Consider the following 26,856-nt stretch of genomic DNA (forward strand, 5'->3'; position numbering starts at 1 on the left):
TCACAGTACCTCAGTTTTGGCAACAACTTGAATCTAGACACAGTGCCAAATCATTTTATATGTGCAGCAAAACAAAATGCAAAATGATTAAAATTTTGAGAGTTTCCAACAAAGGCAAAGAGGAAGCAATTCTAAATGAAGAACATTCATTCCCTGAACAGTAGGTTATTAATGCATGATCCTAAAGATAATTGGCGAGGCCTCTATGAACTCACCGTAAGGCTGATTGACTTCATACGTATGATTGTGATTAGAGAATATATCAGCTATAATTTACATGATATTATTTGGCAATAATGGAGAAAGGTTTCATATTTGCACATTCAGTGAGTCACGGAGCAGTGTAATGCAAGTTTGCACCTGCTTCTCCTCAGGTGATCAGTTCTTACCGTACCATGGGAGTGGGGACTATGGGAGAGAACTTATACAGGACCTTGGTTAGGCCCAATCTGTTTCCAGTACTGTTCCTCTCATGTGGTGGGAGATATAGAGGCCCTGGAAAAGGTTCAGAGGAGCGCCATGAGATTAATCCCTAGCTTAGAAACCCTTGGTTATCACGATAGGCCCAGGGAGTTGGGTCTTTTTCATTTTAGAAAAGCACAGTCTTCGGGGAGACTTGAATGAAGTGTTTAAAGTGATGAAAGGACTAGGCTGTGTACATGTGGTCAGATTATTTGGATTAGATAAATTAGTGAGAATGATTGGATATGTACAAATTACATTAAGCGTAGAACTAGGTTTGATGCTACATAATTTTTATTTTCCAAAAGGGTAATTGACCTTCTTGGTATAGGTTTCTGCCTCGTGCAGTGGGTGCAGTTTCATTCCAAACATTAAAAAGAAAGCTGGGCGAATACTTGGAGGAGGCTGATATTATTGATGGGATGTTGTGTGATGTATCCCGTGGTCATTGTTGTCTCCTGGAACTCATTTTAACATCAATTAGCCTAGGGCTTTTTTTTTTAAAGCTGTTTTTTTGCCTCTCCCAGGAAACTGTGTGGCTGCTGGTGGATGGGGAATATTGGAGTCAGGCCTCTATTATAACTCCTCTTTATTTTCTCTGTTTAAAACATTATTACCAGTTGTGTTCCAGTGAAAAAGCCCCAATGTTTCTAGCTTTGTCCACAGCTAGAACTTCTCATTCCTTGTATCATTTTGCTGAATCATTGCTGCATCTTTCTATGGCTCTTATCGTGCTTGTATTGGGGTGCCAGGAACTGCATTCAATACTCCAAACAATGTTTTGCACATATGCAGCGTCAGTTCCTTTTTTTTTACTCTTGCCTATTGTGCAAAAGCCTTTTTATAACGTTTTCTACCTGTGTTACCACCTTTAAAAAGGTCTACAGGGGTGAAATTTGTATAGTTTGTGCCTCCCGTTAGTGCCCCTGGGGGTGGGGGGCACCCGTGAAATTGCGCGGGAATTAGTGGAGGCTCATAACCAGCATGGCCGGCGATGATGATGCCATTGCCATGCACAGCCGGCCATTTTCGTCCAGCAATTGAAATTGGGCAGCCCTGGGCGATGTCGGCGCCAGCCTCGCAGGTCATGAACCGGGACGCATTCTGTTAGCGTGGCGAAAAGTAAACTGGAGGTGTGCAACGCCATTTCTTTTCCCCGGCCGACTTACCAGTCTGGCCTTTCGTGGTTTATTTTGCGGGGTACATGCCACGATGGTGCAGCCCGCCACTCCGCTGCTGGGCTATGGCCACGGCACCCCGCATCCCCGGTGGCATAGTGATGGCCCCTCGCCCCACTGCAGAGCTCAAGCGTGCTCTCCCCTTTAATAGAAGGGGAGGGTCCTGTGCTCGAGTCCATGTAGCAATGAAAAGTTTGCATGCTTACTGTCTGGGTCCCGCCCCCAAGAGGCAGTGGTGCGTCCGCCATTGCGCTCCACTTCCTCTCGTGGGTTGGGGGGGGGGGGGGAAAGAGAAAGAGGCGAAGAGAGAGAGGAGAGGGATGGGGGGGGTGGTGGAGTGGAAGAGAGAGAGAGAGGAATGATGGGGGGGGGGGGGGGGAGGGGAAGAGAGAAGAGTGATGGGGGGGGCACGGAGAAGAGTGATGGGGAGGGGTGGAGAAAGAGCGAGAAGAGTGATGGGGGGTGGAGAAAAGAGAGGAGTGATTGGGGGGGGGGGAGAGGAGAGGAGTGATTGGGGGGGGGGAGAGGAGAGGAGTGATTGGGGGAGAGAGGAGAGGAGTGATGGGGGGGAGAGGAGAGGAGTGATGGGGGGGAGAGGAGAGGAGTGATGGGGGGGAGAGGAGAGGAGTGATGGGGGGGAGAGGAGAGGAGTGATGGGGGGGAGAGGAGAGGAGTGATGGGGGGGAGAGGAGAGGAGTGATGGGGGGGAGAGGAGAGGAGTGATGGGGGGGAGAGGAGAGGAGTGATGGGGGGGAGAGGAGAGGAGTGATGGGGGGGAGAGGAGAGGAGTGATGGGGGGGAGAGGAGAGGAGTGATGGGGGGGAGAGGAGAGGAGTGATGGGGGGGAGAGGAGAGGAGTGATGGGGGGGAGAGGAGAGGAGTGATGGGGGGGAGAGGAGAGGAGTGATGGGGGGGAGAGGAGAGGAGTGATGGGGGGGAGAGGAGAGGAGTGATGGGGGGGAGAGGAGAGGAGTGATGGGGGGGAGAGGAGAGGAGTGATGGGGGGGAGAGGAGAGGAGTGATGGGGGGGAGAGGAGAGGAGTGATGGGGGGGAGAGGAGAGGAGTGATGGGGGGGAGAGGAGAGGAGTGATGGGGGGGAGAGGAGAGGAGTGATGGGGGGAGAGGAGAGGAGTGATGGGGGGGAGAGGAGAGGAGTGATGGGGGGGAGAGGAGAGGAGTGATGGGGGGGAGAGGAGAGGAGTGATGGGGGGGAGAGGAGAGGAGTGATGGGGGGGAGAGGAGAGGAGTGATGGGGGGGAGAGGAGAGGAGTGATGGGGGGGAGAGGAGAGGAGTGATGGGGGGGGAGAGGAGAGGAGTGATGGGGGGGGAGAGGAGAGGAGTGATGGGGGGGGGAGAGGAGAGGAGTGATGGGGGGGAGAGGAGAGGAGTGATGGGGGGGAGAGGAGAGGAGTGATGGGGGGGAGAGGAGAGGAGTGATGGGGGGGAGAGGAGAGGAGTGATGGGGGGGAGAGGAGAGGAGTGATGGGGGGGAGAGGAGAGGAGTGATGGGGGGGAGAGGAGAGGAGTGATGGGGGGGAGAGGAGAGGAGTGATGGGGGGGAGAGGAGAGGAGTGATGGGGGGAGAGGAGAGGAGTGATGGGGGGGAGAGGAGAGGAGTGATGGGGGGGAGAGGAGAGGAGTGATGGGGGGGAGAGGAGAGGAGTGATGGGGGGGAGAGGAGAGGAGTGATGGGGGGGAGAGGAGAGGAGTGATGGGGGGGAGAGGAGAGGAGTGATGGGGGGGAGAGGAGAGGAGTGATGGGGGGGAGAGGAGAGGAGTGATGGGGGGGAGAGGAGAGGAGTGATGGGGGGGAGAGGAGAGGAGTGATGGGGGGGAGAGGAGAGGAGTGATGGGGGGGAGAGGAGAGGAGTGATGGGGGGGAGAGGAGAGGAGTGATGGGGGGGAGAGGAGAGGAGTGATGGGGGGGAGAGGAGAGGAGTGATGGGGGGGAGAGGAGAGGAGTGATGGGGGGGAGAGGAGAGGAGTGATGGGGGGGAGAGGAGAGGAGTGATGGGGGGGAGAGGAGAGGAGTGATGGGGGGGAGAGGAGAGGAGTGATGGGGGGGAGAGGAGAGGAGTGATGGGGGGGAGAGGAGAGGAGTGATGGGGGGGAGAGGAGAGGAGTGATGGGGGGGAGAGGAGAGGAGTGATGGGGGGGAGAGGAGAGGAGTGATGGGGGGGAGAGGAGAGGAGTGATGGGGGGGAGAGGAGAGGAGTGATGGGGGGGAGAGGAGAGGAGTGATGGGGGGGAGAGGAGAGGAGTGATGGGGGGGAGAGGAGAGGAGTGATGGGGGGGGAGAGAGGGGAGGAGAGGAGAGGAGAGGAGTGATGGGGAGGAGAGGAGAGGAGAGGAGAGGAGTGATGGGGGGGAGAGGAGAGGAGAGGAGAGGAGTGATGGGGGGGAGAGGAGAGGAGAGGAGTGATGGGGGGGAGAGGAGAGGAGAGGAGTGATGGGGGGGGAGAGGAGAGGAGTGATGGGGGGGGGGGGGGGAGAGGAGTGATGAGGGGGGGAGAGGAGTGATTGCGGGGGGGGGAGAAGAGAGAGAGAAAAGAGAGATGGTGGGGGGGGGAAGCGAGGGAGAGAGAAGAGTGGGGGGAGGGGAGAGAAGAGAGAGAGAGGAGTGGGGGGGGTGGGGTAAGGGAGGGAGAGAGAAGAGTGATGGTGGGGAGGGGGGAAGAGATACAGAAAAGAGTGGGGAGTGGAGGGTGGGAGAGAGACAGAGAAAAGAGTGTGGGGCGGGGGCGTTGGAGAGAAAAGTGGTGTAGTACCCCCAATTTTGCGGCCAGGGTGGGACTTCCAAGTCCCGCCTCACCTCAGTTATCGTCCCCAAACGAGGCGATACCGAATTTTGACCCCTATATATCTACATGCCTGGTGTGAAACATAGAAAATAGGTGCAGGAGTAGGTCGTTTGGCCCATCGAGCCTGCACCACCATTCAATAAGATCATGGCTGATCATTCCCTCAGTACCCCTTTCCTGCTTTCTCTCCATACCCCTTGATCCCCTTAGCCATAAGGGCCATAATCTAACTCCCTCTTGAATATATCCAACGAACTGGCATCAACAACTTTCTGCGGTAGGGAATTCCACAGGTTAACAACTCTGACTGAAGAAGTTTCTCCTCATCTCCGTCTTAAGTGGCTTACCCCTTATCCTTAGACTGTGTCCCCTGGTTCTGGACTTCTGCAACATTGGGAACATTCTCCCTGCATCTAACCTGTCCAGTCCCATCAGAATTTTATGTGTTTCTATGGGATCCCCTCTCATCTTTCTAAACTCCAGTGAATACAGGCCCAGTTGATCCAGTCTCTCCACATATGACAGTCCTGCCATCCCAGGAATCAGTCTAGTGAAACTTCGCTGCATTCACTCAATAGCAAGAACGTCCTTTCTCCGATTAGGAGACCAAAATTGCACACAATATTCCGGGTGAGGCCTCACCAAGGCCCTGCACAACTGCAGTAAGACCTCCCTACTCCTATACTCAAATCCCCTAGCTATGAAGGCCAACATACCATTTGCCGCCTTCCCCGCCTGCTGTACTTGTATGCCAGCTTTCAATGACTGATGTACCATAACACCCAGATCTCGTTGCACCTCGCTTTTCCTAATCTGCCGCCATTCAGATAATCCGCCTTGTGTTTTTGCCACCAAAGTGGATAAACCTCACATTTATCCACATTATACTGCATCTGCCATGCATTTGCTCACTCACCTAACCTGTCCAAGTCACCCTGCAGCCTCTTAGCATCCTCCTCACAGCTCACACCACCACCCAGCTTAGTGTCATCTGCAAACTTGGAGATATTACACTCAATTCCTTCATCCAAATCATTGATGTATGTTGTAAATAGCTGTGGTCCCAACACTGAGCCCTGCGGCACCCCACTAGTCACTGCCTGCCATTCTGAAAAGGACCCGTTTATCCTGACTCTCTGCTTCCTGTCTGCCAACCAGTTCTCTATCCGCGTCAGTACATTACCCCCAATACCATGTGCTTTAATTTTGCACACCAATCTCTTGTGTGGGACTTTGTCAAAAGCCTTTTGGAAGTCCAAATACACCACATGCACTGGTTCTCCCTTGTCCACTCTACTAGTTACATCCTCAAAAAATTGTAGAAGATTTGTCAAGCACGATTTCCCTTTCATAAATCCATGCTGACTTGGACCGATCCTGTTACTGCTTTGCTAATGTGCTGCTATTTCATCTTTAATAATTGATTCCAACATTTTCCCCACTATTGATGTTAGGCTAACTCGTCTATAGTTACCCGTTTTCTCTCCCTCCTTTTTTAAAAAGTGGCGTTGCATTAGCTACCCTCCAGTCCATAGGAACTGATCCCGAGTTGATAGACTGTTGGAAAATGATCACCAATGCATCCACTATTTCTAGTGCCACTACCTTAAGTACTCTGGGATGCAGACTATCAGGCCCCAGGGATTTATCGGCCTTCAATCCCATCAATTTCCCTAACACAATTTCCCGCCTAATAAGGATTTCCTTCAGTTCCTCCTCCTCATCTAGACCCTCGGTCCCCTAGTATTTCCGGAAGGTTATTTGTGTCTTCCTTTGTGAAGGCAGAACCAAAGTATTTGTTCAATTGATCTGCCATTTCTTTGTTCCCCATTATAAATTCACCTGAATCTGACTGCAAGGGACCTAAGTTTGTCTTCACTAATCTTTTTCTCTTCACATATCTATAGAAACTTTTGCAGTCAGTTTTTAATGTTCCCAGCAAGCTACCTCTCATACTCTATTTCCCCCTCCTAATCAAACACTTTGTCCTCCTCTGCTGGATTCTAAATTTCTCGCAATCCTCAGGTTTGCTGCTTTTTCTGGCCAATTTATATGCCTCTTCCTTGGATTTAACACTATCCTTAATTTCCCTTGTTAGCCACGGTTGACCCACCTTCCCTGTTTTATTTTTACTCCAGACAGTGGAGACCCATGTAAGCAGGATAACATGATCTGCTAACTTCGTTCAAAGATCCATTTCTTCCTTTCTTTCGCATTCATTCTCGCTATCACATGTAGACACACCATCAGCAAACTTCAAGATCATCCAGTACTTTAGGTTATCTATTATCAGCTTCATGACATATACTCTTTTCAGAGATAGCTCTAGGGTAAGAGTGGAATATTTGCCGTTTGCTAAAACTGGTCCTCCTATTCCTGCCCTCTCCCTTTCATCTACCCTCTCTCTCCTTGCTCCTCCTCCTCTTCTTACTTTTCCCAATTCTCCCTTTTCCCCCCTTCCCCCCCCCCCCCCCCGCCTTTCCCTCTTTTCCTTCCTGTCCCTCCTTTCCCCCTCTCCCTCCCACTTTGAATTATGTTATCAAAGTAAATAGTATTTATCAGCTTAACCAGATGAACCACTTATTGTATTGTACTGATGTGGTGAACTAAGTCAGAAGTTCAAGAAAATGAAATTACAATTAGGTAAAAATGTCTCTTCTTTTAGACAGTAGTGTCCCATATGGAGTTATATTTGGTGGAACAGACATCAATGAAGATATCAAGGATGAAAAGAAGCATGATGTCATGGGGGCAATTCTTCAGAAATCTAGGTAACAAAGTGTATATTTTTTCTCCAGTGGTGGAGGGGAGGGGGGAATTGTGCAAGAATTTAATCTACAAATCTGAATCACCATCAATAAGAGAATCTGCAGAACTATCTGCTTGTTTAGATGTTTTTGTTGATAAACTGGGGATCAGTCTTGAATGGTTCTCCTCACCTGTATTCGTCTAGTAAACATACTTTATTGTGTTCAAGGTGAAGGACGATAGTGCTAGAGAACTGAACTCTTCCCATTTCAGGTCCCCAGTGATGGTGTCGAGCATTCCCAAGTCAGGTGTAGCACAGCCAGCGGCAGAGTACTCTGTCCCAACAATGTGCCTCATGGTATTTTGATTTTTATTAGCAAATGAGTCCCTCGAGCTTTTGTTCACTCCTCCGAACCCCTCCTGCTTTGGCTCAATGAAGTGCTTTGGGACGATTATTTCTGCGTTGATGGCACTGTATAGATGCAAGTTGTTGGTTTATGATGGCCTTTAGTACCAGTGAATTCGCTGGAACTCCATTACTAGTAAAAATTTAGGTTATTGTTAGACAGTTTATTGTGAACCTTTAAACTGCTCATTAATAATGTGCATTGCTGCAAATTATTCATATGTTACATGATGCCTACAAAAATACACTATCTGTATTATACATACAAGTTAATGAAAATTCACACAGAAATGTCACATTTGGAGATGAAGGTTCCAATTCAGTCTCCATATATCCCAGTGTTAATGGAAATAATAGTCTTTTTAAAAAAAACTATTTTCTTGACACAAATTTCCTATTAAGAAGAATGTACCTTATTTCTTTAATACTGTTTCAGCAACAGCAAATCTGTGCCTTTGCTATGAATGCGTATGATCGTCATCAACAGTATTGGAGACAGTAATTATTTTTTTTTTAAATCATGATCTGTTTGATGGGACTTAGAACCAGTAGAATAATTAGCCTGATCAAACAAAACATATCAAAGGCTTAATACATCATGGGTAGTATCCATCTTTGTGTCTTCCTATTGACACCTACTGGTTATGAAATGGATATTTTTGTTCAATTCTGTAGAAAGTCATTGGTATTCTGACTGAAGGCTTATTAGTGGAGTTCTGTGCTCAGCCAACACTTTGATAAAACAGCATAATTCTTGGCAGATTTACACTATTGCAGTTTAAATTTATTTAACCATTTCTGTCCAGAACAGCTGCCTAGAGAGATGCAGATAACCTGAAATTTATTAAAAATAACCTCTGAAGCTGACTGCCACACTGCAATTTGTTAATTAAATTTCCTCCCCATTTTACCACTTTTTTTTTTGAAGCATTGCTTTTTATAATGTCTAACATCCATTTAGCCTGAACGTTGACACATGTCTCAAATGTACTGAAGCAGCCTGTCTTCATGAAACCTTTTTAATAATCTTTTTCTGAAAACTTTTTAATCGCCAGGTTTCTGGTGGCTTTCACAGACCAGTTGAAGAAAACAGCAGAGCTGCATTGGGTATGTCTTTGTAATGTGTTGGCTTTGCCTGTCATGTATCATCAGCATCTGTATGTATTTTTATAGTTGGGCTGCTTACAACTTATTTTAAGTTGAACTGCTTGCAGTAAGGTAGGATTGATGACTGTTGTACCCTTGTGATTTTTGGGAACAAATATACCTTCTGGGGCAGGTACCTGAAAATAATTACTTTGCACTGTTAAAATAAGCATTCCCCATAATTAAATTATTAGTTGCACTGTTTGTGTCAAATAATCCAACCAATTCATTTTTTCTTCTCCCAAGGAAAGGTAATAATATAACAAATGCGAATAATAAAGAAATAATAAATTAAACTATAAATCTGATTGATAAGGAGGCGGTACTAGAAAGGCTGTCTGTACTTAAGTCACCTAGGATGCTGAGGGAAGTAAAGGTGGAAATTGCAGAGGCCATAATTTTCCAATCCTCTCAGATACAGAGGCCTGGAGAATTGCAAATATTACACCTTTGTTCAAAAAAGGGTGTAAGGATAAACCCAGCAACTACAGGCCAGTCAGTTTAACCTCGTTAGTGGGGAAGCTTTTAGAGACGATAATCCGGTACAAAATTAACTGTCAATTGGACAAGTGCAGTTTTATTAAGGAAAGCCAGCACAGATTTGTTAAAGGCAAATCGTTTTTAACTAACTTGATTGAGTTTATTGATGAGCTAACAGAGGGTTGATGAGGGCAATGCGGTTGACGTGTACATGGACTTCCAAAAGGTGTTTGATAAAGTGCCACATAATCAGCTTGCCAGCAAAGTTGAAGCCCATGGGACAGTGGCAACATGGCACGAAATTGGTTAAGTGGCAGGAAACAGAGAGTAGTGGTGAACAGTTATTTCTCGGACTGGAGGAAGGTATACAGTGGTGTTCCCCAGGGTTTTGTACTAGGATCACTGCTTTTTTTGATATACATTAATGACTTGCACAGGGCACAATCTCAAAATTTGCAGAGAACACAAAACAGTAAACAGTAAGGAGAATAGTGGTAGACTTGAAGAGGACATAGGCTGGTGGAATGGGTGGACACGTGGCAAATGAAATTTAACCCAGAAAATTTCCATGTGATACATTTTGGTGGGAAGAACGAGGAGAGGCAATATAAACTAAAGGGTACAATTCTAAAGGGCCAGACATGGGTGTATATGTGCACAAATCGTTGAAGGTGGCAGGGCAGGTTCAGAAAGTGGTTAAAAAAAACGTGGGATCCTGGGCTTCATAAACAGAGGCATAGAATACAAAAGCAAGGAAGTTATTATGAACCTTTATAAAACATTGGTTTGGCCTCAACTGGAGTATTGTGTTGAATTCTGTGCACCGCACTTTCGGAAGGATGTGAAGGTATTAGACAGGGTACAGAAAAGATTTACGAGAATGGTTCCAGGGATGAGGGACTTCAGATGCGTGAATAGACTGGAGAAGGTGGGGTTGTTCTACTTAAAACAGAGAAGGTTGAGATACAATTTGATAGCGGTGATCAAAATCTTGGGGGATCTAGACAGAGTAGATAGAGAGAAACTGTTCCCAATGGCGGAAAGGGTCGAGAACCAGAGGACACAGATTTAAGGTGATTGTCAGAAGAACAAAAGGCAACATGAGGAAAAACCTTTTTACGCAGTGAATGGTTATGATCTGGAATGCACGGCCTGAAAGGTTGGTTGAGGCAGATTCAATCATGACTTTCAAAAGGCAATTGGATAAGTACCTGAAGGAAAAAAAAATTGCAGGGCTACAGGGAAAGAGTGGGGGAATGGGACAAACTGAAATGCATGGGCTTGAAGCGCCAAATGGCCTCCTGTGCTGTAACCATTCTTTGATCCTATGATGAGATGCAACACATATTTTCCATATCCCTTAATTTCTAGCATTGAATGTTGACAGAGGAGCTGCTGATGTTGCCTATTAACTTTCCCCCTTGCCTCTTTTTAAATATGGCTTTATGAACCCACATTTGCCAAAATGTTTTCAATGGTTACAGTATCTGCTCCCCTGCCCCACCCAATTCTTTCCTGCTTTCCCGAGGGCAGTGATTTCTGTTGAAGTATGATTTCCACTGGCAATAGTAGCCAATTAATACCTTCTCCCATTCTTGTATGAGGCTAGACAGTGAGTTTCAGCAGGTTATTTAACTTCGGGACATAATAGTTGAGCCTCACTTGTCCCCATACATATACTTTCCACCAAGGATCACTAGGTAATGATCATTAACAAAAAAGCTGCTGATCCTTCAGCCACAAAAAACAGAAGCCATTTTTAATCTTCTGACCACTACAATTGGGGCCTAAATTGTTTTTTTTTGGAGCAACTTGATTTTTTTTTGCAGTATCTTAAAAATCTCAATTCTGCACATTTAATTTACGCTAGTGTAAGTGATTTAGTTAAGATTTTTTTTTTAGTTTCGTTTTTTTTTTCCAAACGGGGGCGTTACCAGCCACCTACGTCTGTTTTGGCCATTTAAGCTAGTTTGAAAAGCTAATAGTTGCTCCAAACTAACTTGGGCCAGCATATGTGGCCACTTGTGGCCCGCACAGAAACCCCTTGCGGAGAGTTAAGAAATCAGCGTAGGTAAGTACATTTAAAGCACCAAGCACTAAACAAAGCACAAACATAAGCATTCAATAACAAATAAAAAAAATACAAGGAAGCTGAGAGGACCTGCACTTAGCACCAAGACTTACAAAGCACAAAAAGTAATAAGCAATTAATTAACAAATAAAAAATAGAAGGAACCCTACACCTAAAGCACAAAGACCAAAGTAATAAGCAATCAATCAATCAATAACAAATAAAAAATAGAAGTCCTACCTTTATGTGAAGGGAAGGCAGCGGGCCGCCAATGAGGGAGCCCATTCGGCCAGAGATGGGGGCGGTGCGCTTCGGGCCCCTCACACACAGCCTGCAGAGCACACTCACGGATTCTGGGGGCGAGGAGTTACTGCGCATGTGCGCACACTCTAGCGTGCATGTGCAGAGGTCCCGGTACTGTTTTCAGCGCCAGGACCTGACTCTGCCCCCAAACCCAGTTGCCATGCTGTGCCACCATCGAGGAGAGGCTGGGGAGCGGCCAAACTCAGCCTGAAGATTCTTGGCGCCCTTTTTGTTCCAGAAAAGCTGCGCACCTCTGAATGTGCCAGAAATCTGTACTGGCCAAATTTGGGCCCATAATAATTTCCTTGTCAGCAGATTATGGATTGTGAAGACAAACTAACAAGAATATTAACCCGCAGACTCCAGTTAGAAAATCTTCCTGCTTAAGTGGTCTTTTAAATTCAGTTATTTATACCTGTTGCAGGGATTGAAGGCCATGGGTGGTATAGAAGCTTCAGAATTGATATTAATGCTTCAAGGAACTATAGTAAATATTTTATCTTGTTTATTTATGCAGGATATCAAAATGTATTTTGCAGCACTCCAGAAGCAACAATAAATAATGTGGCTATAATACAACAAAATAATGGCTTCAATGTGATTTGTATATTTTTAGCTGAGCACTGCAATGATGTATATTATTACAAGTGCCAGTTTCAGCATTTTCATAGCTCATTTCCATTTCACAATACTGCGCCCATACATACTGACTATCAGTGGACTGTTCCCCAGAATTTAAAAATATGTTCACATAATCTACTTAGAAAATGTTATTTTGTGTTCTTCCACATGGCCTAATCCTGCTCCTAATTCTTATGTTCTTAATGCCCAAGAATCACCATGTCTGAAGCTATTTTGCATTTTTTTTAAATAGGGAATGAGAAAATAAAGACCATTCTTTCCAACTGATGACATATGCTTTTACTGTCCTGAACTCTTTTATTTAAATTCCCAAGGAGTGAATAATCATAGATAATAATTTGAACTATTTCTCTGGCACATAATGTGGCAGCAGCTGACATGTTGGTGGAAGAATTGATGTCAAGAGTTAGAAGAGTCTGAAGATGGGCAAATTAATATTGCAGAAATTGATGCACCAGTGCACTTGAAATGAAACAATGTAACAAAAGCAAACATTATGTGTAATTGTTAGTGTTGACTCACTGCAGCAAGAGTTATCTTGTCTGTGTACTGGGTACGATGAGAAAAACAACACATCTGACACAAGCAGCCTAAGCCTTTGAAACTGGTTTTCAGACAGGTCAGTTTTTTGGATGTGGGTCCTACGTTCACAATGGACAGTGGGGTATGGGAGATAGACAAAAAGATTAGATTAGGCTATTTTAGATAGGAATAGTTTATAACAAAAATAGAAGAGGGAGAGAATTGGCTTTTATATGCAGAGCATTTCACAAATTCAGAGGCGTGACTTTCATTGAGCAGGGTGCTCAGTTCAGTTTGCTTTGGGCTTTGCGGTGCAGTAATGACTGCTTTCCCAGGCATCGAGCGTATCCTTCGACCAGAAGGACTCTGGAATTTACTTCCACTACATGCAGTCTTCAAAAGGGCAGTAAGATTGGCAGACTGGACGCATAGGCCTTAACTCGTGCAGATTGGATGAAAAGTCCAAGATGTTAACACTATCACAAATAATTCAGATGGGAGCCTGGCTGTTCAAGAACATATTCTTTCACACTGGAATGAAAGAATTCCACTGGAAATAATGTGAGACCTGCTGCAGAGGGAGTTCTACCAAATACAACCTGCTTTTATTCTGTCTCAAATCAACACTCGGGAGATTCACAAAAGTGTCTGTTGATAGTGAGAGCCTTTTGCATACTGAAGCGGCTACATTTTAGCAGCTACGTCCAGTTCTTAGTTGACCACCTTATCTGGGCTCCTTCCCAAGATGGTCATCCAACAACTGTTGAGTTTTATGTGAGATAAAACTTTTTCATAAATCAAGAAAAGTACTACCAATAATCACTACAGCGCCTATCCTCATCAATGCTTGGTTTCAGTCAGCTTTGGACGCAATGTGTAGATTTGAAATCTGCCACCTGGGCATAAATCGCCCTTGTGGATCACCTGCCCATGAAAGAAACCACCCAATGTCCGTATCCATTGAAATCAATGGAAATTACTATTGGGCTTGTTTCTATAATGGATGACCAATCTGCAATGTCAGTTCTATGCCCAGGCAGCAAGCTTAAAATTGACCCAATATCTTAGCCACTAGAATAGTTCAGTTATGTGCTTTGCTGCTGCCCCCTGCCAAACCAGGGTTCATGTTTGGTACTATATACAAATCCTAGGGTTGATTGCAACAAGCCATATTAGTAGTGCCCATTTCAAGATTGTTCTTGAGACCATTGCAACTAAAACATTTTGGAAAATTGCCCCAAGAATATCAAGATCAACGAAGAGGTCGTACAATTCTGGTATCAGGAGCAGCTACTGTCCCCTTCTTTCTTTGATGGATACTTTCCCCACAGAATGGAGTGCACACTTAAAAGGATTGTGGACCCTAATGCTCGAAGTGATTGTTAGCTTTGCAATTCTTCAAAGGACGTGTCCGTAAATTGATGAATTTAGGAAGACAGTACCACAGTAATACGGTACATAAACCAAGGAGTAACTGGTTCCCACCTGTTGCTGATTCCAATACAAAACAACACATGTGAATCTTTCAACAGTGACACTCACAATTGGACTGTTCGTCATGAGTCAATGGAGATCAAATGGAGAAAGACATTGCATGGCAACCTTTCCAAACAAACAACTACTCGGACTGTTGTAGGAATCGAGCTTAGCCCTTAATGGACTGTCAGTTTCTTGGTCTGGAAAGTTTCTAACACTTTTCCTCTGTTTCCTCATATAGCTAAGATTACTCACAAGATCCAAGAGATGGGGATTATTTACTGACCAATTACCAGCCAAGGAAAACTCAGTTCTTGAACTTTTTGACTTTGCGCCTCAATCAGCTCTTAGCATCCTGGATCATATAATAAATGTCGAAATCCATATGTCACATTGCAAGCCACAGAGCCTCCAATAATGGCCAGCCTCTTGAAAGGACCCAGCCTACCAAAAAGCGTTTCCTTCAGTGGTTAGAAACATAGAAAATAGGTGCAGGAGTAGACCATTCGGCCCTTCGAGCCTGCACCACCATTCAATAAGATCATGGCTGATCATTCACCTCAGTACCCCCTTCCTGCTTTCTCTCCATACCCCTTGATGCCTTTAACCATAAGGGCCATATCTAACTCCCTCTTGAATATATCCAACAAACTGGCATTAACAACTCTCTGCGGTAGGGAATTCCACAGGTTAACAACTCTCTGACTGAAGAAGTTTCTCCTCATCTCAGTCCTAAATGGCTTATCCCTTATCCTCAGACTGTGTCCCCTGGTTCTGGACTTCCCCAACATCGGGAACATTCTTCCTGCATCTAACCTGTCCAGTCCCATCAGAATTTTATATGTTTCTATGAGATCCCCTCTCATCCTTCTGAACTCCAGTGAATAAAGGCCCAGTCGCTCCAGTTTCTCCTCATATGTCAGTCCAGCCATCCTTGTAATCCGTCTGGTGAAACTTCGCTGCATTCCCTCAATAACAAATATGTCCTTCCTCAGATTAGAAGACCAAAACTGAACACACTATTCCAGGTGAGGCCTCACCAAGGTCCTGTACAACTCCGTGCTCCTATACTCAAAACCCCTAGCTATGAAGGCCAACATACCATTTACCGCCTTCACCGCCTGCTGTACCTGCATGCCAACTTTCAATGACTGATGTACCATGACACCCAGGTCTCGTTGCACCTCCCCTTTTCCTAATCTGCCGCCATTCAGATAATATTCTGCCTTCGTGATTTTGCCCCCAAAGTGAATAACCTCACACTTATCCACATTATACTGCATCTGCCATGCATTTGCCCACTCACCTAACCTGTCCAAGTCACCCTGCAGCCTCTTAGTGTCCTCCTCAGAGCTCACACCGCCACCCAGTTTAGTGTCATCTGCAAACTTGGAGATATTACATTCAATTCCTTCATCCAAATCATTAATGTATACAGTAAATAGCTGGGGTCCCAGCACTGAGCCCTGCGGCACCCCACTAGTCACTGCCTGCCATTCTGAAAAGGACCCGTTTATCCTGACTCTCTGCCTCCTGTCTGCTAACCAGTTCTCTATCCACATCAGTACATTACCCCCAATACCATGTGCTTTAATTTTGCACACCAATCTCTTGTGTGGGACCTTGTCAAAAGCCTTTTGAAAGTCCAAATACACTACATCCACTGGTTCTCCCTTGTCCACTCTACTAGTTACATCCTCAAAAAATTCTAGAAGCTTTGTCAAGCATGATTTCCCTTTCATAAATCCATGTTGACTTGGACCGAACCTGCTTTCCAAATGCGCTGTTATTTCATCTTTTAATAATTGATTTCAACATTTTCCCCATTACTGATGTCAGGCTAACCGGTCTATAATTACCTGTTTTCTCTCCCTCCTTTTTTAAAAAGTGGTGTGATATTAGCTACCCTCCAGTCCAGAGGAACTGATCGAGTCGATAGACTGTTGGAAAATGATCACCAATGCATCCACTATTTCTAGGGCCACTTCCTTAAGTACTTTGGGATGCAGACTATCATGCCCTGAGGATTTATCGGCCTTCAATCTCATCAATTTCCCTAACTCAATTTCCTGTCTAATAAGGATATCCTTCAATTCCTCCTTCTCACTAGACCCTCGGTCCCCTAGTACTTCCGGAAGGTTATTTGTGTCTTCCTTCGTGAAGACAGAACCAAAGTATTTGTTCAACTGATCTGCCATTTCTTTGTTCCCCATTATAAATTCACCTGAATCTGACTGCAAGGGACCTACGTTTGACTTCACTAATCTTTTTCTCTTCATATATCTATAGAAGCTTTTGCAGTCAGTTTTTATGTTCCGCAAGCTCCCTCTCATACTCTATTTTCCCCCTCCTAATTAAACCCTTTGTTCTCCTCTGCTGAATTCTAAATTTCTCCCAGTCCTCAGGTTTGCTGATTTTTCTGGCAAATTTGTATGCCTCTTCCTTGGATTTAACACTATCCTTAATTTCCTTGTTTGCCATGGTTGAGCCACCTTCCCCATTTTATTTTTACTTCAGCCAGGGATGTACATTTGTTGAAGTTCATCCATGTGATCTTTAAATGTTTGCCATTGCCTATCCACCATCAACCCTCTTAAGTATCATTTACCAGTCTATTCTAGCCAATTCACGTCTCATACCATCGAAGTTACCTTTCCTTAAGTTCAGGACCCTAATCTCTGAATTAACTGTGTCACTCTCCATCTTACTAAAGAATTCTACCATATTATGGTCACTCTTCCCCAAGGGGCCTCGCACAACAAGATTGATAATTAGTCCTTTCTCATTACACATCACCTAGTCTAGGATGGCCAGCCCTCTAGTTGGTTCCTCGACATATTGGTCCAGAAAACCATCCCTAATACACTCCAGGAAATCGTCCTCCATCATATTGCTACCAGTTTGGTTAGCCCAATCAATATGTAGATTAAAGTCGCCCATGATAACTGCTGTACCTTTATTGCACGCATCCCTAATTTCTTGTTTGATGCTGTCCCCAACCTCACTACTATTGTTTGGTGGTCTGTACACAACTCCCACTAGCGTTTTCTGCCCTTTGGTATTCCGCAGCTCCACCCATACAGATTCCACATCATCCAAGCTAATGTCCTTCCTTACTATTGCATTAATTTCCTCTTTAACCAGTAACGCTACCCCACCTCCTTTTCTTTTCTGTCTATCCTTCCTGAATGTTGAATACCCCTGGATGTTGAGTTCCCAGCCTTGGTCACCCTGATTGAAACCTTTCTAGTATTGCCTAACCCTCGCGCCTTAAGGGACTGCAATGTTAAGTGGAAGAAGTTTCTCCATTATCATCTTGTGATCATGACCATCACCACAAGGACTGTGTAGTTCAAGCAGAAGGGAAACTGGGAATGAGCATAAATGTAGTCTTGCCAGCATCATTACAACCTGAGAACAAATTAAAAAGTAATATCTCAGTCATTCTGTCAAAGGTACAGGAAGTTTCAGAATCGTGGGCCATCTTAGTTCCTGCATTCAAGTGAAAATTGGTTGAAAAATATCCTGTGGTGTTCATGAATGCCTGAAAAATTTAAATCATTCAGTTGACAATTAGCTCTTCCAATCTAGATTTCAAACTCATTTTGAACAAACCGAGGTTAAAATTCTTGAACTCATGTTTTTTTGTGAACTAACAAAGAAACTTAAGATTATTCATCTGCTAGGCCTTAATTTGGTTATTGGACTTCTTCCTTGGTGATTGATGGCTTATCTTATTGACATACTGTATAGTGTGATTATTATACAATATCCATCGTTTTTCCAAAAATTATGCAATCTTCCTGAGGGAAACACTATTGAAATTTTGTCTATTGTCTTCATTTTCTTTGCTGTTGAGAATTATCACTGTTCACATCATAAAGATTTATCTTTATTCAAAGATGGAAGTAAGTGTTTTTGCTCATTTAAGTAATTATTTCCTACAGCAACCAATTTTAAGTAAATTCAGTAAGAAATAGTGATTAACAGGAAGAATTTTGCTTGGTGGATGATTACTCCCTCCTTTGTGTTACACTCTCTGACTGGTTAGAAACTACCCAGAGAAAATTAGATCCCAAGCTAACCTTGTTATGGTCGCATCATGAGCCACTATGAAGAGAGTTTCTCAAAGGTATCTGTATTCCCTGAGTAACTTGTTATCTTGATGTGATAACACAGGATAAAGAGTGGTTCTACATTGCAATGCATTAAGCTGAATTTGAGTCCTCTAGGGTCGCACTTACAGTTTCTGCGCTATTTCGGTATAATTCTGTTTGCATATGGCAATGAATGATGAAAGAAGAATGGTACAATAAAAAGCAACTGTATTCTTTGAATGTCACTTAACTTCCACGTCCAGTGTTCCCACCCAGCCTGCCTTTCATTCTCTGACCTAATATTGATTGAGCTATTCAGTTAAAATTTTTTGTGTGAATATTTGCATTTTTTTTTTGCTCACTCTGATCTCGCTATTGGTCCATGCAGTCAAACGACAATGAATGAGTTCTTGTATAGAACAACATAACCCTTGATTAAAATAACTGGGTAATGAAAGGGACGTTGACCAAGGCTATAAGTACATGAAGATTGAATGGCACTGAGAATGAAGGGAGAGGTTAGGAGAATTTATGAAAAGAAAAATTGGGAACAGTATGGGGAAAAGACAGGGGAATTGGACTAAATGGCTAGCTCTAGCAGGGGAATTGGACTTAATGGCTAGCTCTTTCATAGAGCCAGCACAGCTGCATTGAATTCAATAGGTCTACAAACAAGCCAGTAAATTGGCACTCACCTTGTATTTTTATATATCTTACTGCTAATTAATCTGTAGCACTGGAGTTTGCAACGTAGCAAATGATCAAAATTTCTATTCTGTACCTGCAGTGAGATTTTTGTTATATAGTTAAACTCTGTCTCGCTGCTATGTGTCATGACATACAAAGATTTACATTTTTCCACACCAATTTGATATATAGTGCAACTTTTGGATTTGATTTATAGTGATCTCTGACATAAAGACCTTATTTAATTGGACTCGAAAGCTAAACACTATTTTGATTGCTTTCAATTCAAGAGATGAAAGTAGATTAGAGTCTTTACAAGGAATGCTGAATAGAAGAGAGCAGTTTTATTAACTTGCTGTGTTTTTTTAAAGACAAAATAGAAAGAAGATACTGGCATACTAAGGGATTAGCCATTGTAGCTTTGTTTATCTCAAACACCTAGTGCCAAAGGCTATTTTTGATCATGCTTATTGGTATTGAATAAATGCTGAATAATGAAAATGTAAAAATTATTTTATTTAATATCGTACTCTTTTCCAATTTTGCACTAGTGTGTACTTTTGGTTATTAATATTTCTGAGATTAACTGTAATGGTAGGTTTTCATTAGGCTACGATTGCGCTGATGAACACATTTCCCTAGCAAAGCTTAAAAAAAACTATCGCTGTTTAACAGTTTGTGTAAAAGAGAATCTTCAGAATACATTGCAAATTTGTGACATACAATTGACAATGTCTGGAGCTGGAAATGTTGGGAGATATCACACTGTAAATTTTCTTTACGTTTTCTACTTCATTGTGCTTTTCACAAAAGGACTTCAACACCATGGCGAGAAACCTCTGAAATGCAGCATCTGCTGTGATCACTTGAAACATAATGGAGCACTGTGTTTTAATTTGCTGCAGGAATCAATGCACCCATAATTTGCTGTCAAAGTGACTGAGGCTAATGGCGCTATCTGTTATTTATGCACAAATGGTACAATAACTTCAGACTAGGGCCAGATGCGCAGATAAACGGAAAAGAAAACAATGGTTGTTGTCCCAGTTGCACCGCTCCATCGTTAGCTTCACGAAAACTGCATCTCGCTGTCTGGCTCACCATTGAAATGCATTGAATGGCGTGAAGTTGCTGTATTGCAGTGGTTGATACAAACTAAATGTAGAAAGATAAACCTCGTCTATTCCAGTCTAAGTACCCTTTTAACGATGTGATAAGTGTTAATTATTGCCAAACAATCTTTCTGGCACTGAAAATGAATGATTACGAGTGTAGTCTCATTCCTTTAGGTTTTAATTGTTGGAGATTTAAAATAATGTAAAATGCAATATTTTTTCTTTACTTTTCCTTTTTTTCTATCAATCCAATGTTTGTTTTTTTTCCCCTCCAACTTACCAGGCTATGCTGTTAAATTTCTATACACATATATGACAACTACTCATATTTAATATAGCCAGTCAGCATTTTAAGGCAGTCACTACTTGTCCATGGTGTGGACCAAATTAATTTTGTGGAAAAATGTTTTAAAAAATCCAGAAACATGATAGCCATGCGAGCATTAAATTGCTATGGGATATGTTTGTTCTACTTGTAATGTAAAGTTATGTTCTACTGAGGACCCTAAAGCAAATATTTTGCCTTCCAGTTTAGTTAATTGTCATAATTTCACTTCTTACCAATCTTCTTTAAAAATCCCAAGTACAGTTTTCTATGGGTAATTGTTACAGATTAATTTAAGAACAGATAGGCACAAAATTTGAGGTGGTTCTGATGGCAAAACTGCCAGTACTCGCCGTTATTACTGTGTAAAACTGACAGCAACTTTTGACGTCCGCACATGTGCAGTTAAACACAGATATCCGGAAGTTACTTTCAATGATACCCTGCTCCTCCACAGAGTGTGCTGTTGCAATGTTTGCCGATGCAATAAACACAGAATCAGTGAATTGATGGGAACATCAACTTTTTACGCAATAAAATGTTAAGCCATGCTTAATCAGATGTAACTGAGTTTTTAATGGTGTACTAAATCCTAATTACTGTTGAACAACCTCTCTGGCCCTGAAAACTAATTTCACAAATGTAGAGTCTCAATCCCTTAAAAGAACATTTGAAAATTGCATGATTTTTTAAAATAATTTTTCTTTATTTTTTAAAGTTTGTTTATGATATTTCAGCTTCAACCTTAACCTCTGGTGTATGTCCCAATCTTTATTTTGCTTTCTGTACAATGATTAAAGTGTAAATCATAATCCCTGATTTTTACTTCCTGCTTTACTGTCTGAGAATTTTTCAATCTGATTTGCTGATCAGCCTGCCTGGTGCCTGCACTGTTGCTAGACACTACAGATGGTGCCAAATTCAAAGTCACGACAGAATAGAGGAAACCCACACTCTTGAATCAACTAAATCTTTGTGGGCAGGTTTTTTTCGAGGTCAGCGGTGAGCGCCATCCCTTCCCTGCTGACTGCAAAATCTGGGCCATTAACTTAAGAAATAATGCCACTGATAAGTTGCAATTAAAATAAATTTATCTCTGAACTTCCCCAATAATTTAGTTGTTAAACGTAACATGTTCTGCAGTACTAAGCCATGCAGGTTTGATGTCTGGTTTCTGATCTCAGCCGGTGTATCAATTGGCCTGAATCCCCATGGCTAGGAGATGGAAAAATCAGTCAAACTTCTTGCTCCTGATCGCTATCCAGTGACCCTTGTTAAATAGTGTTTGGACATTGGATGAGGGGAAGATTGAGTTCAGCTGTGATGCCTTCCTTGGAAAAATAGCCATATGTCACTTGCTGTCTCAGTTCACCAATGAAAAATGGCCACTTCGGCAAGGCATCAAAGGGTAGCCAGTGCCTCTGGAACTGAATCTCACCAGGAATGGAGGGGCAAGAGTGGAAAATTGGAACAAAAAGTGTCATTCTATGAAAGCAGGTATTTGGTGTAATTGATTACTGAAGGGTTTACAGCAAAGCTTTTTTGTAGAATATAGGTTAACTTTGCTTTCTCAGCAATTGTCAACTTGAATCACAAGATTTTAAATTATTATACTATCTCTTAGCTGCTGCAATAGAAAAGGGTATATTTTGATAAGAACAAATTTTAAAATTTCAGTGCATCTGGAGGGTTTTGAAGTTGAGACTAAATTATTAGATGAGCCTAATTCAAGTAATTGTATGTGACTAATCTGTCAGGATGCATTGTGCGATCACTCGTTGACACCTGAGAAGATTGAGTATGCCTTAAATAACATTCACTACATTCAATTATTTTACTGTATCTAATAAAGTTCTAAACAAAGCTATTGTAATTTTTTGCATGTATTGTACTCTATTTTGGATTAAGAGGTAAGTCAAAAACCTTTTTACATGTGTCTTTGTACAATAAAGCAGTACTGTTATATGCTCTATATATTGGTTTAGCTTTTGCAAGCTATTTTAGGTATACTTTTGGAAATATTATTCATCTTGTATTTTGTTTCCTATTTTTAAGCCATTCGCTAGCAGTAAGATTCATGTGCAACCTCAAGGTAAGGTGTGGAAACTGCTTCATTTACAGGATTGGTGGCTTTTAGCATGTTGCTGTGAACTATGTTCCTTTGTTTCCTTTTGCATGAGAGTTTTGTTGAAGGCTTTTTTTAATTAAAAGGCTTCACTTACAATTTAAGGGCTCAATTTTCCCAGTGATTTGCGCCGTTCTTTGGAGCAGGCTGCAGGGTGGGGGAGCGGGACCGGGACCGGCCAGGGGCTCAAGGCGGGCTAGGGAAGCAGACCGGCAAGCCCTTCGACCAGGGCTGGGAGCGGGATCGGCAAGCCACTCGGGGCTAGGGTCGGGCGGGGGAGTGGGACTAACAAGGCACTTGAGGCTTGGGACGAGCTAAGGAAGCAGACCGGCAAGTCCTTCGGCTAGGGCTGGGGGAGCGGGACCAGCAAGGCGCTTGGCGGGGGGGTGGAGGCACTTGTGGAGCGCTTGGCGGGGGCAGGGCGGGGGAGCGGGACCGGCAAGCCCTTCGGCCAGGATTAGAGGGACCGGCAAGGCACTCGGGGCTATGGGTTGGACGGGGGTGCGGGACCGGCTAGGCACTCGGAAGCAGACCGGCAAGCCCTTCTGCCAGGGATCGACACCAGCATCAGGAGGGGGCGCGGGGATTTTAATAATTGGAGGTAAATTGCTGCAATGTATTTTAATGTGTTGTGAGCTGGCTGTATATTTCACTTTGCAGCCTCGGCCCGCATTGTGTCCCTGGTTACCGTGACAACCCGATCTCTTTGGCGCAGATCAAGGCTCCACCCCCAAAACTAAAGGACAGGTTAGGCTGCACCAAAATGAAGAAACCCAACGGGGAAACTTGGAACGTTTTTATTTGGCGTACTTGGGGCCCCCAAAAAAACGGGAGTAACCCTTCAATTGCAGCAAAAAAAGCTTTGGGGAAAATTGAGCCCTAAGTATTTAGGGTTTTATGCGGCGTGTGCTTAATAGACCAACTGGAACAAAATGACATTTACTGTATCAAATATACATTCATCATGCCTCTAAGAGCAAGGGACAGTATCCCATTTGTTGATTTATGGTGCACTTAAAACTATTTATTTATCATAAAGACATGCTATGTCATGTTGAGACATTTGAGAAATTAAATTTGATTACATTCAGTAACCAATTATTTGTTTTTAATAGTGCTTTTATAACACACTCGCTGTATAACTCCCTCACTAAAATGTGCCATTGTGATATGACTTGCCTGCACTTAACTATCACTGTTACAATGGTGCAATAAATGCATATGGAATTTCCTTGGGATCAACAGCTATAGTGGTAATGGTGCTAAATGCCATCTTTGAATGGGTTTGTTGTGAAGATTTTGATAACTAGATTAAAAGCGAATTGTTTCCTTTTGTTGAGTGACTCAATCACATCTTTGGATAGGGAAAAAACAAACTGTGGTACTGTCTCTTCAGATTTGTGCAGCCTACTTTTGTTTGGATCAGAAATCTTTACCTGTGCTCCAGCTTCATGCTCAGGTGCTACAGTTGAATAGTTTTGGTTCACTACTGCAATGCCTCAGTCTGCCAGTGCATGTGTGTGTATTTGAGATTTAATGCTGTGCTATTACCTTCCTGCAAATGCCATTTGATTAAGGTACACTTCAGTCTGTAGTCTCAATGTTTCACTCATATTCCAGTCAAGCAATATATTCCCATTATGATAATTCTGGGCCCCAAAGTATTCTGAGGTACAAGTTTAAAGAAAGAAGGGCAATGTCCATCCAAAGATGCTCATAAAATTTTGCAGTAGCCATCTACATCTCTGACCATAGACCTACAATAGCATGTACAAGACGTGTTAGAATCGGGCAAAGAAAAGTGGTCACAAGGGGTATACATGTTGGGGGGAAAAATTACAGGTGCTTTTGGAAATAGTTGTAAGAAATCAATTAGTGTTTGGTTTTCTTGTAGGACAGTGGGAAATTGATATTGTGCTGATGTTGAGGTTCAGTATTATGATGTGATGGCATTTTACTTCGACCATAGAGAGGCTAGATGAGAGGAGACAGATTTTTGATCGGCTGCAATTTCCAAAATATACTAAGAAAATAAGAAATAGGAGCAAGCCACCTGGCCCCTCGTGCCTGCTCCGCCATTTAATAAGATCATGGCTGATCTGATCATGGACTCAGCTCCACTTCCCTGCCCGCTCTCCATAAACCTTTATTCCCTTATCGCTCAAAAATCTGTCTGTCTCCGCCTTCAATATATTCAATGACCCAGCCTCCACAGCTCTCTGAGGCAGAGAACTCCATAGATTTATAACCCTCAGAGAAGAAATTCCTCCTCATCTCAGTTTTAAATGGATGGCCCCTTATTCTGAGACTATGCCTCCCAGTTTTAATTTCCTCTGAGTGGAAATATCCTCTCTGCATCCACCTTGTTAAGCCCCCTCATTATCTTATATGTTTCGATAAGATCACCTCTAGTTCTTCTGAACTCCAATGTGTATAGGCCCAACCTAATCAACCTATCTTCATAAGTCAACCCCTTCATCTCTGAAATCAACCGAGTGAACCTTCTCTGAACAGCCTCCAATGCAAGTATATCCTTTCTTAAATAAGGAGACCAAAACTGTACGCAGTACTCCAGATGTGGCCTCACCAATACCCTGTACAGTTGTAGCAGGACTTCGCTGCTTTTATACTCTATCCCCCTTGCAAGAAAGGCCAACGTTCCATTTGCCTTCCTGATTACTTGCTGTACCTGCATACTAACTTTTTGTGTTTCATGCACAAGGACACCCAGGTCTCTCTCTCCTGCAGCACTTTGCAATTTATCTCCATTTAAATTATAATTTGCTTTTCTATTATTTCTGCCAAAGTGGATAACCTCCCATTTTCCCACATTATACTCCATCTGCCAAATTTTTGCCCACTCACTTAGCCTGTCTATATCCCTTTGCAGATTTTTAGTGTGCTCCTCACAATTTGCTTTCCCACCCATCTTTGTATCATCAGCAAACTTGGCTACATTACACTCTGCCCCTTCATCCAAGTCAATAATATAGATTTTAAATAGTTGAGGACCCAGCACTGATCCCTGCAGCATCCCACTAGTCACTGTTTGCCAACCGAAAAATTACCCATTCATCCCGACTCTCTGTTTTCTGTTAGTTAGCCAATACTCTATCTATGCTAATATATTACCCCCAACCCTGTGAACTTTAATCTTGTGCAGTAACCTCTTATGTGGCACCTTATCGAATGCCTTCTGGAAATCCAAATACACCACATTCACTGGTTCCCACTTATCCACCCTGCTCGTTACATCCTCAAAGAACGCCAGCAAATTTGTCAAACATGATTTCCCTTTCATAAAACTATGCTGACTCTGCTTGATTGAATTATGCTTTTCAAAATGTCCCGCTACTGCTTCCTTAATAATGGACTCCAGCAATTTCCCAATGACAGATGTTAGGCTAACTGGTCTATAGTTTCCTGCTTTTTGTCTGCCTCCTTTTATAAATAGGGGTGTTACATTTGCAGTTTTCCAATATGCTGGGACCGCACCAGAATCTGGGCAATTTTGGTAGATTACAACCAATGCATCCACTATCTCTGCAGCCACTTCTTTTAAGACCCTAGGATGTAAGCCATCAGGTCCAGGGGACTTGTCTGCCTTTAGTCCTATTATTTTACCGAGTACTACTTCATTAGTGATAGTGATTGTATTAAATTCCTCCCTCCCTATAGCCCCTTGATTGTCCACTATTGCAATGTTTTTAGTGTGTTCTACTGTGAAAACCAATACAAAATATGTGTTCAACGTCTCTGCCATTTCCCTGTTTTCCATTAAGAATTCCCCAGTCTCATCCTCTAGGGGACCAACATTTACTTTAGCCACTCTTTTCCTTTTTATGTACCTGTAGAAACTCTTACTATCTGTTTTTATATTTCGTGCTAGTTTACTTTCATAATCTATCTTCCCCCTCTATCATTTTTTTAGTGGTTCTTTGTTGGCTTTTAAAAGTTTCCCAATCCTCTGGCCTCCCACTAGTCTTGGCCACATTGTATGCCCTTGTTTTCAATTTGATACCATCCCTTATTTCCTTAGTTAGCTACGGATGGTTATCCCTTCTCTTACAATGTTTCTTTCTCATTGGAATATATTTTTGGTGCGAGTTATGAAATATCTCCTTAAATGTCTACCACTGCTCATCAACCGTCCCTTTCTTTAATCTATTTTCCCAGTCCACTTAAGCCAACTCTGCCCTCATACCTTTATAGTCCCCTTTATTTAAGCTTAGAACACTGGTTTGAGAACCAACTTTCTCACCCTCCAACT

At 43.1% G+C, this 26,856-nt stretch overlaps 1 protein-coding gene across 4 annotated transcripts in view; it reads left to right on the top strand.

Annotated features, from left to right (window-relative positions):
• Nucleotides 1–26,856, top strand: part of glt1d1 (glycosyltransferase 1 domain containing 1) — a 90,146-nt gene that overhangs the window by 12,458 nt on the left and 50,832 nt on the right. For all 4 annotated transcript variants that reach the window (XM_070887776.1, XM_070887778.1, XM_070887777.1 and 1 more), the window contains 3 exons: nt 7,109–7,214; nt 8,653–8,704; nt 22,517–22,553. In XM_070887776.1, coding sequence (XP_070743877.1) covers nt 7,109–7,214; nt 8,653–8,704; nt 22,517–22,553 — 195 coding nt within the window. The remainder of the gene's footprint in view (nt 1–7,108; nt 7,215–8,652; nt 8,705–22,516; nt 22,554–26,856) is intronic.

The sequence above is a fragment of the Pristiophorus japonicus genome, chromosome 8, assembly GCF_044704955.1.
Source record: "Pristiophorus japonicus isolate sPriJap1 chromosome 8, sPriJap1.hap1, whole genome shotgun sequence".
In the NCBI taxonomy this organism is placed as follows: Eukaryota; Metazoa; Chordata; class Chondrichthyes; family Pristiophoridae; genus Pristiophorus; species Pristiophorus japonicus.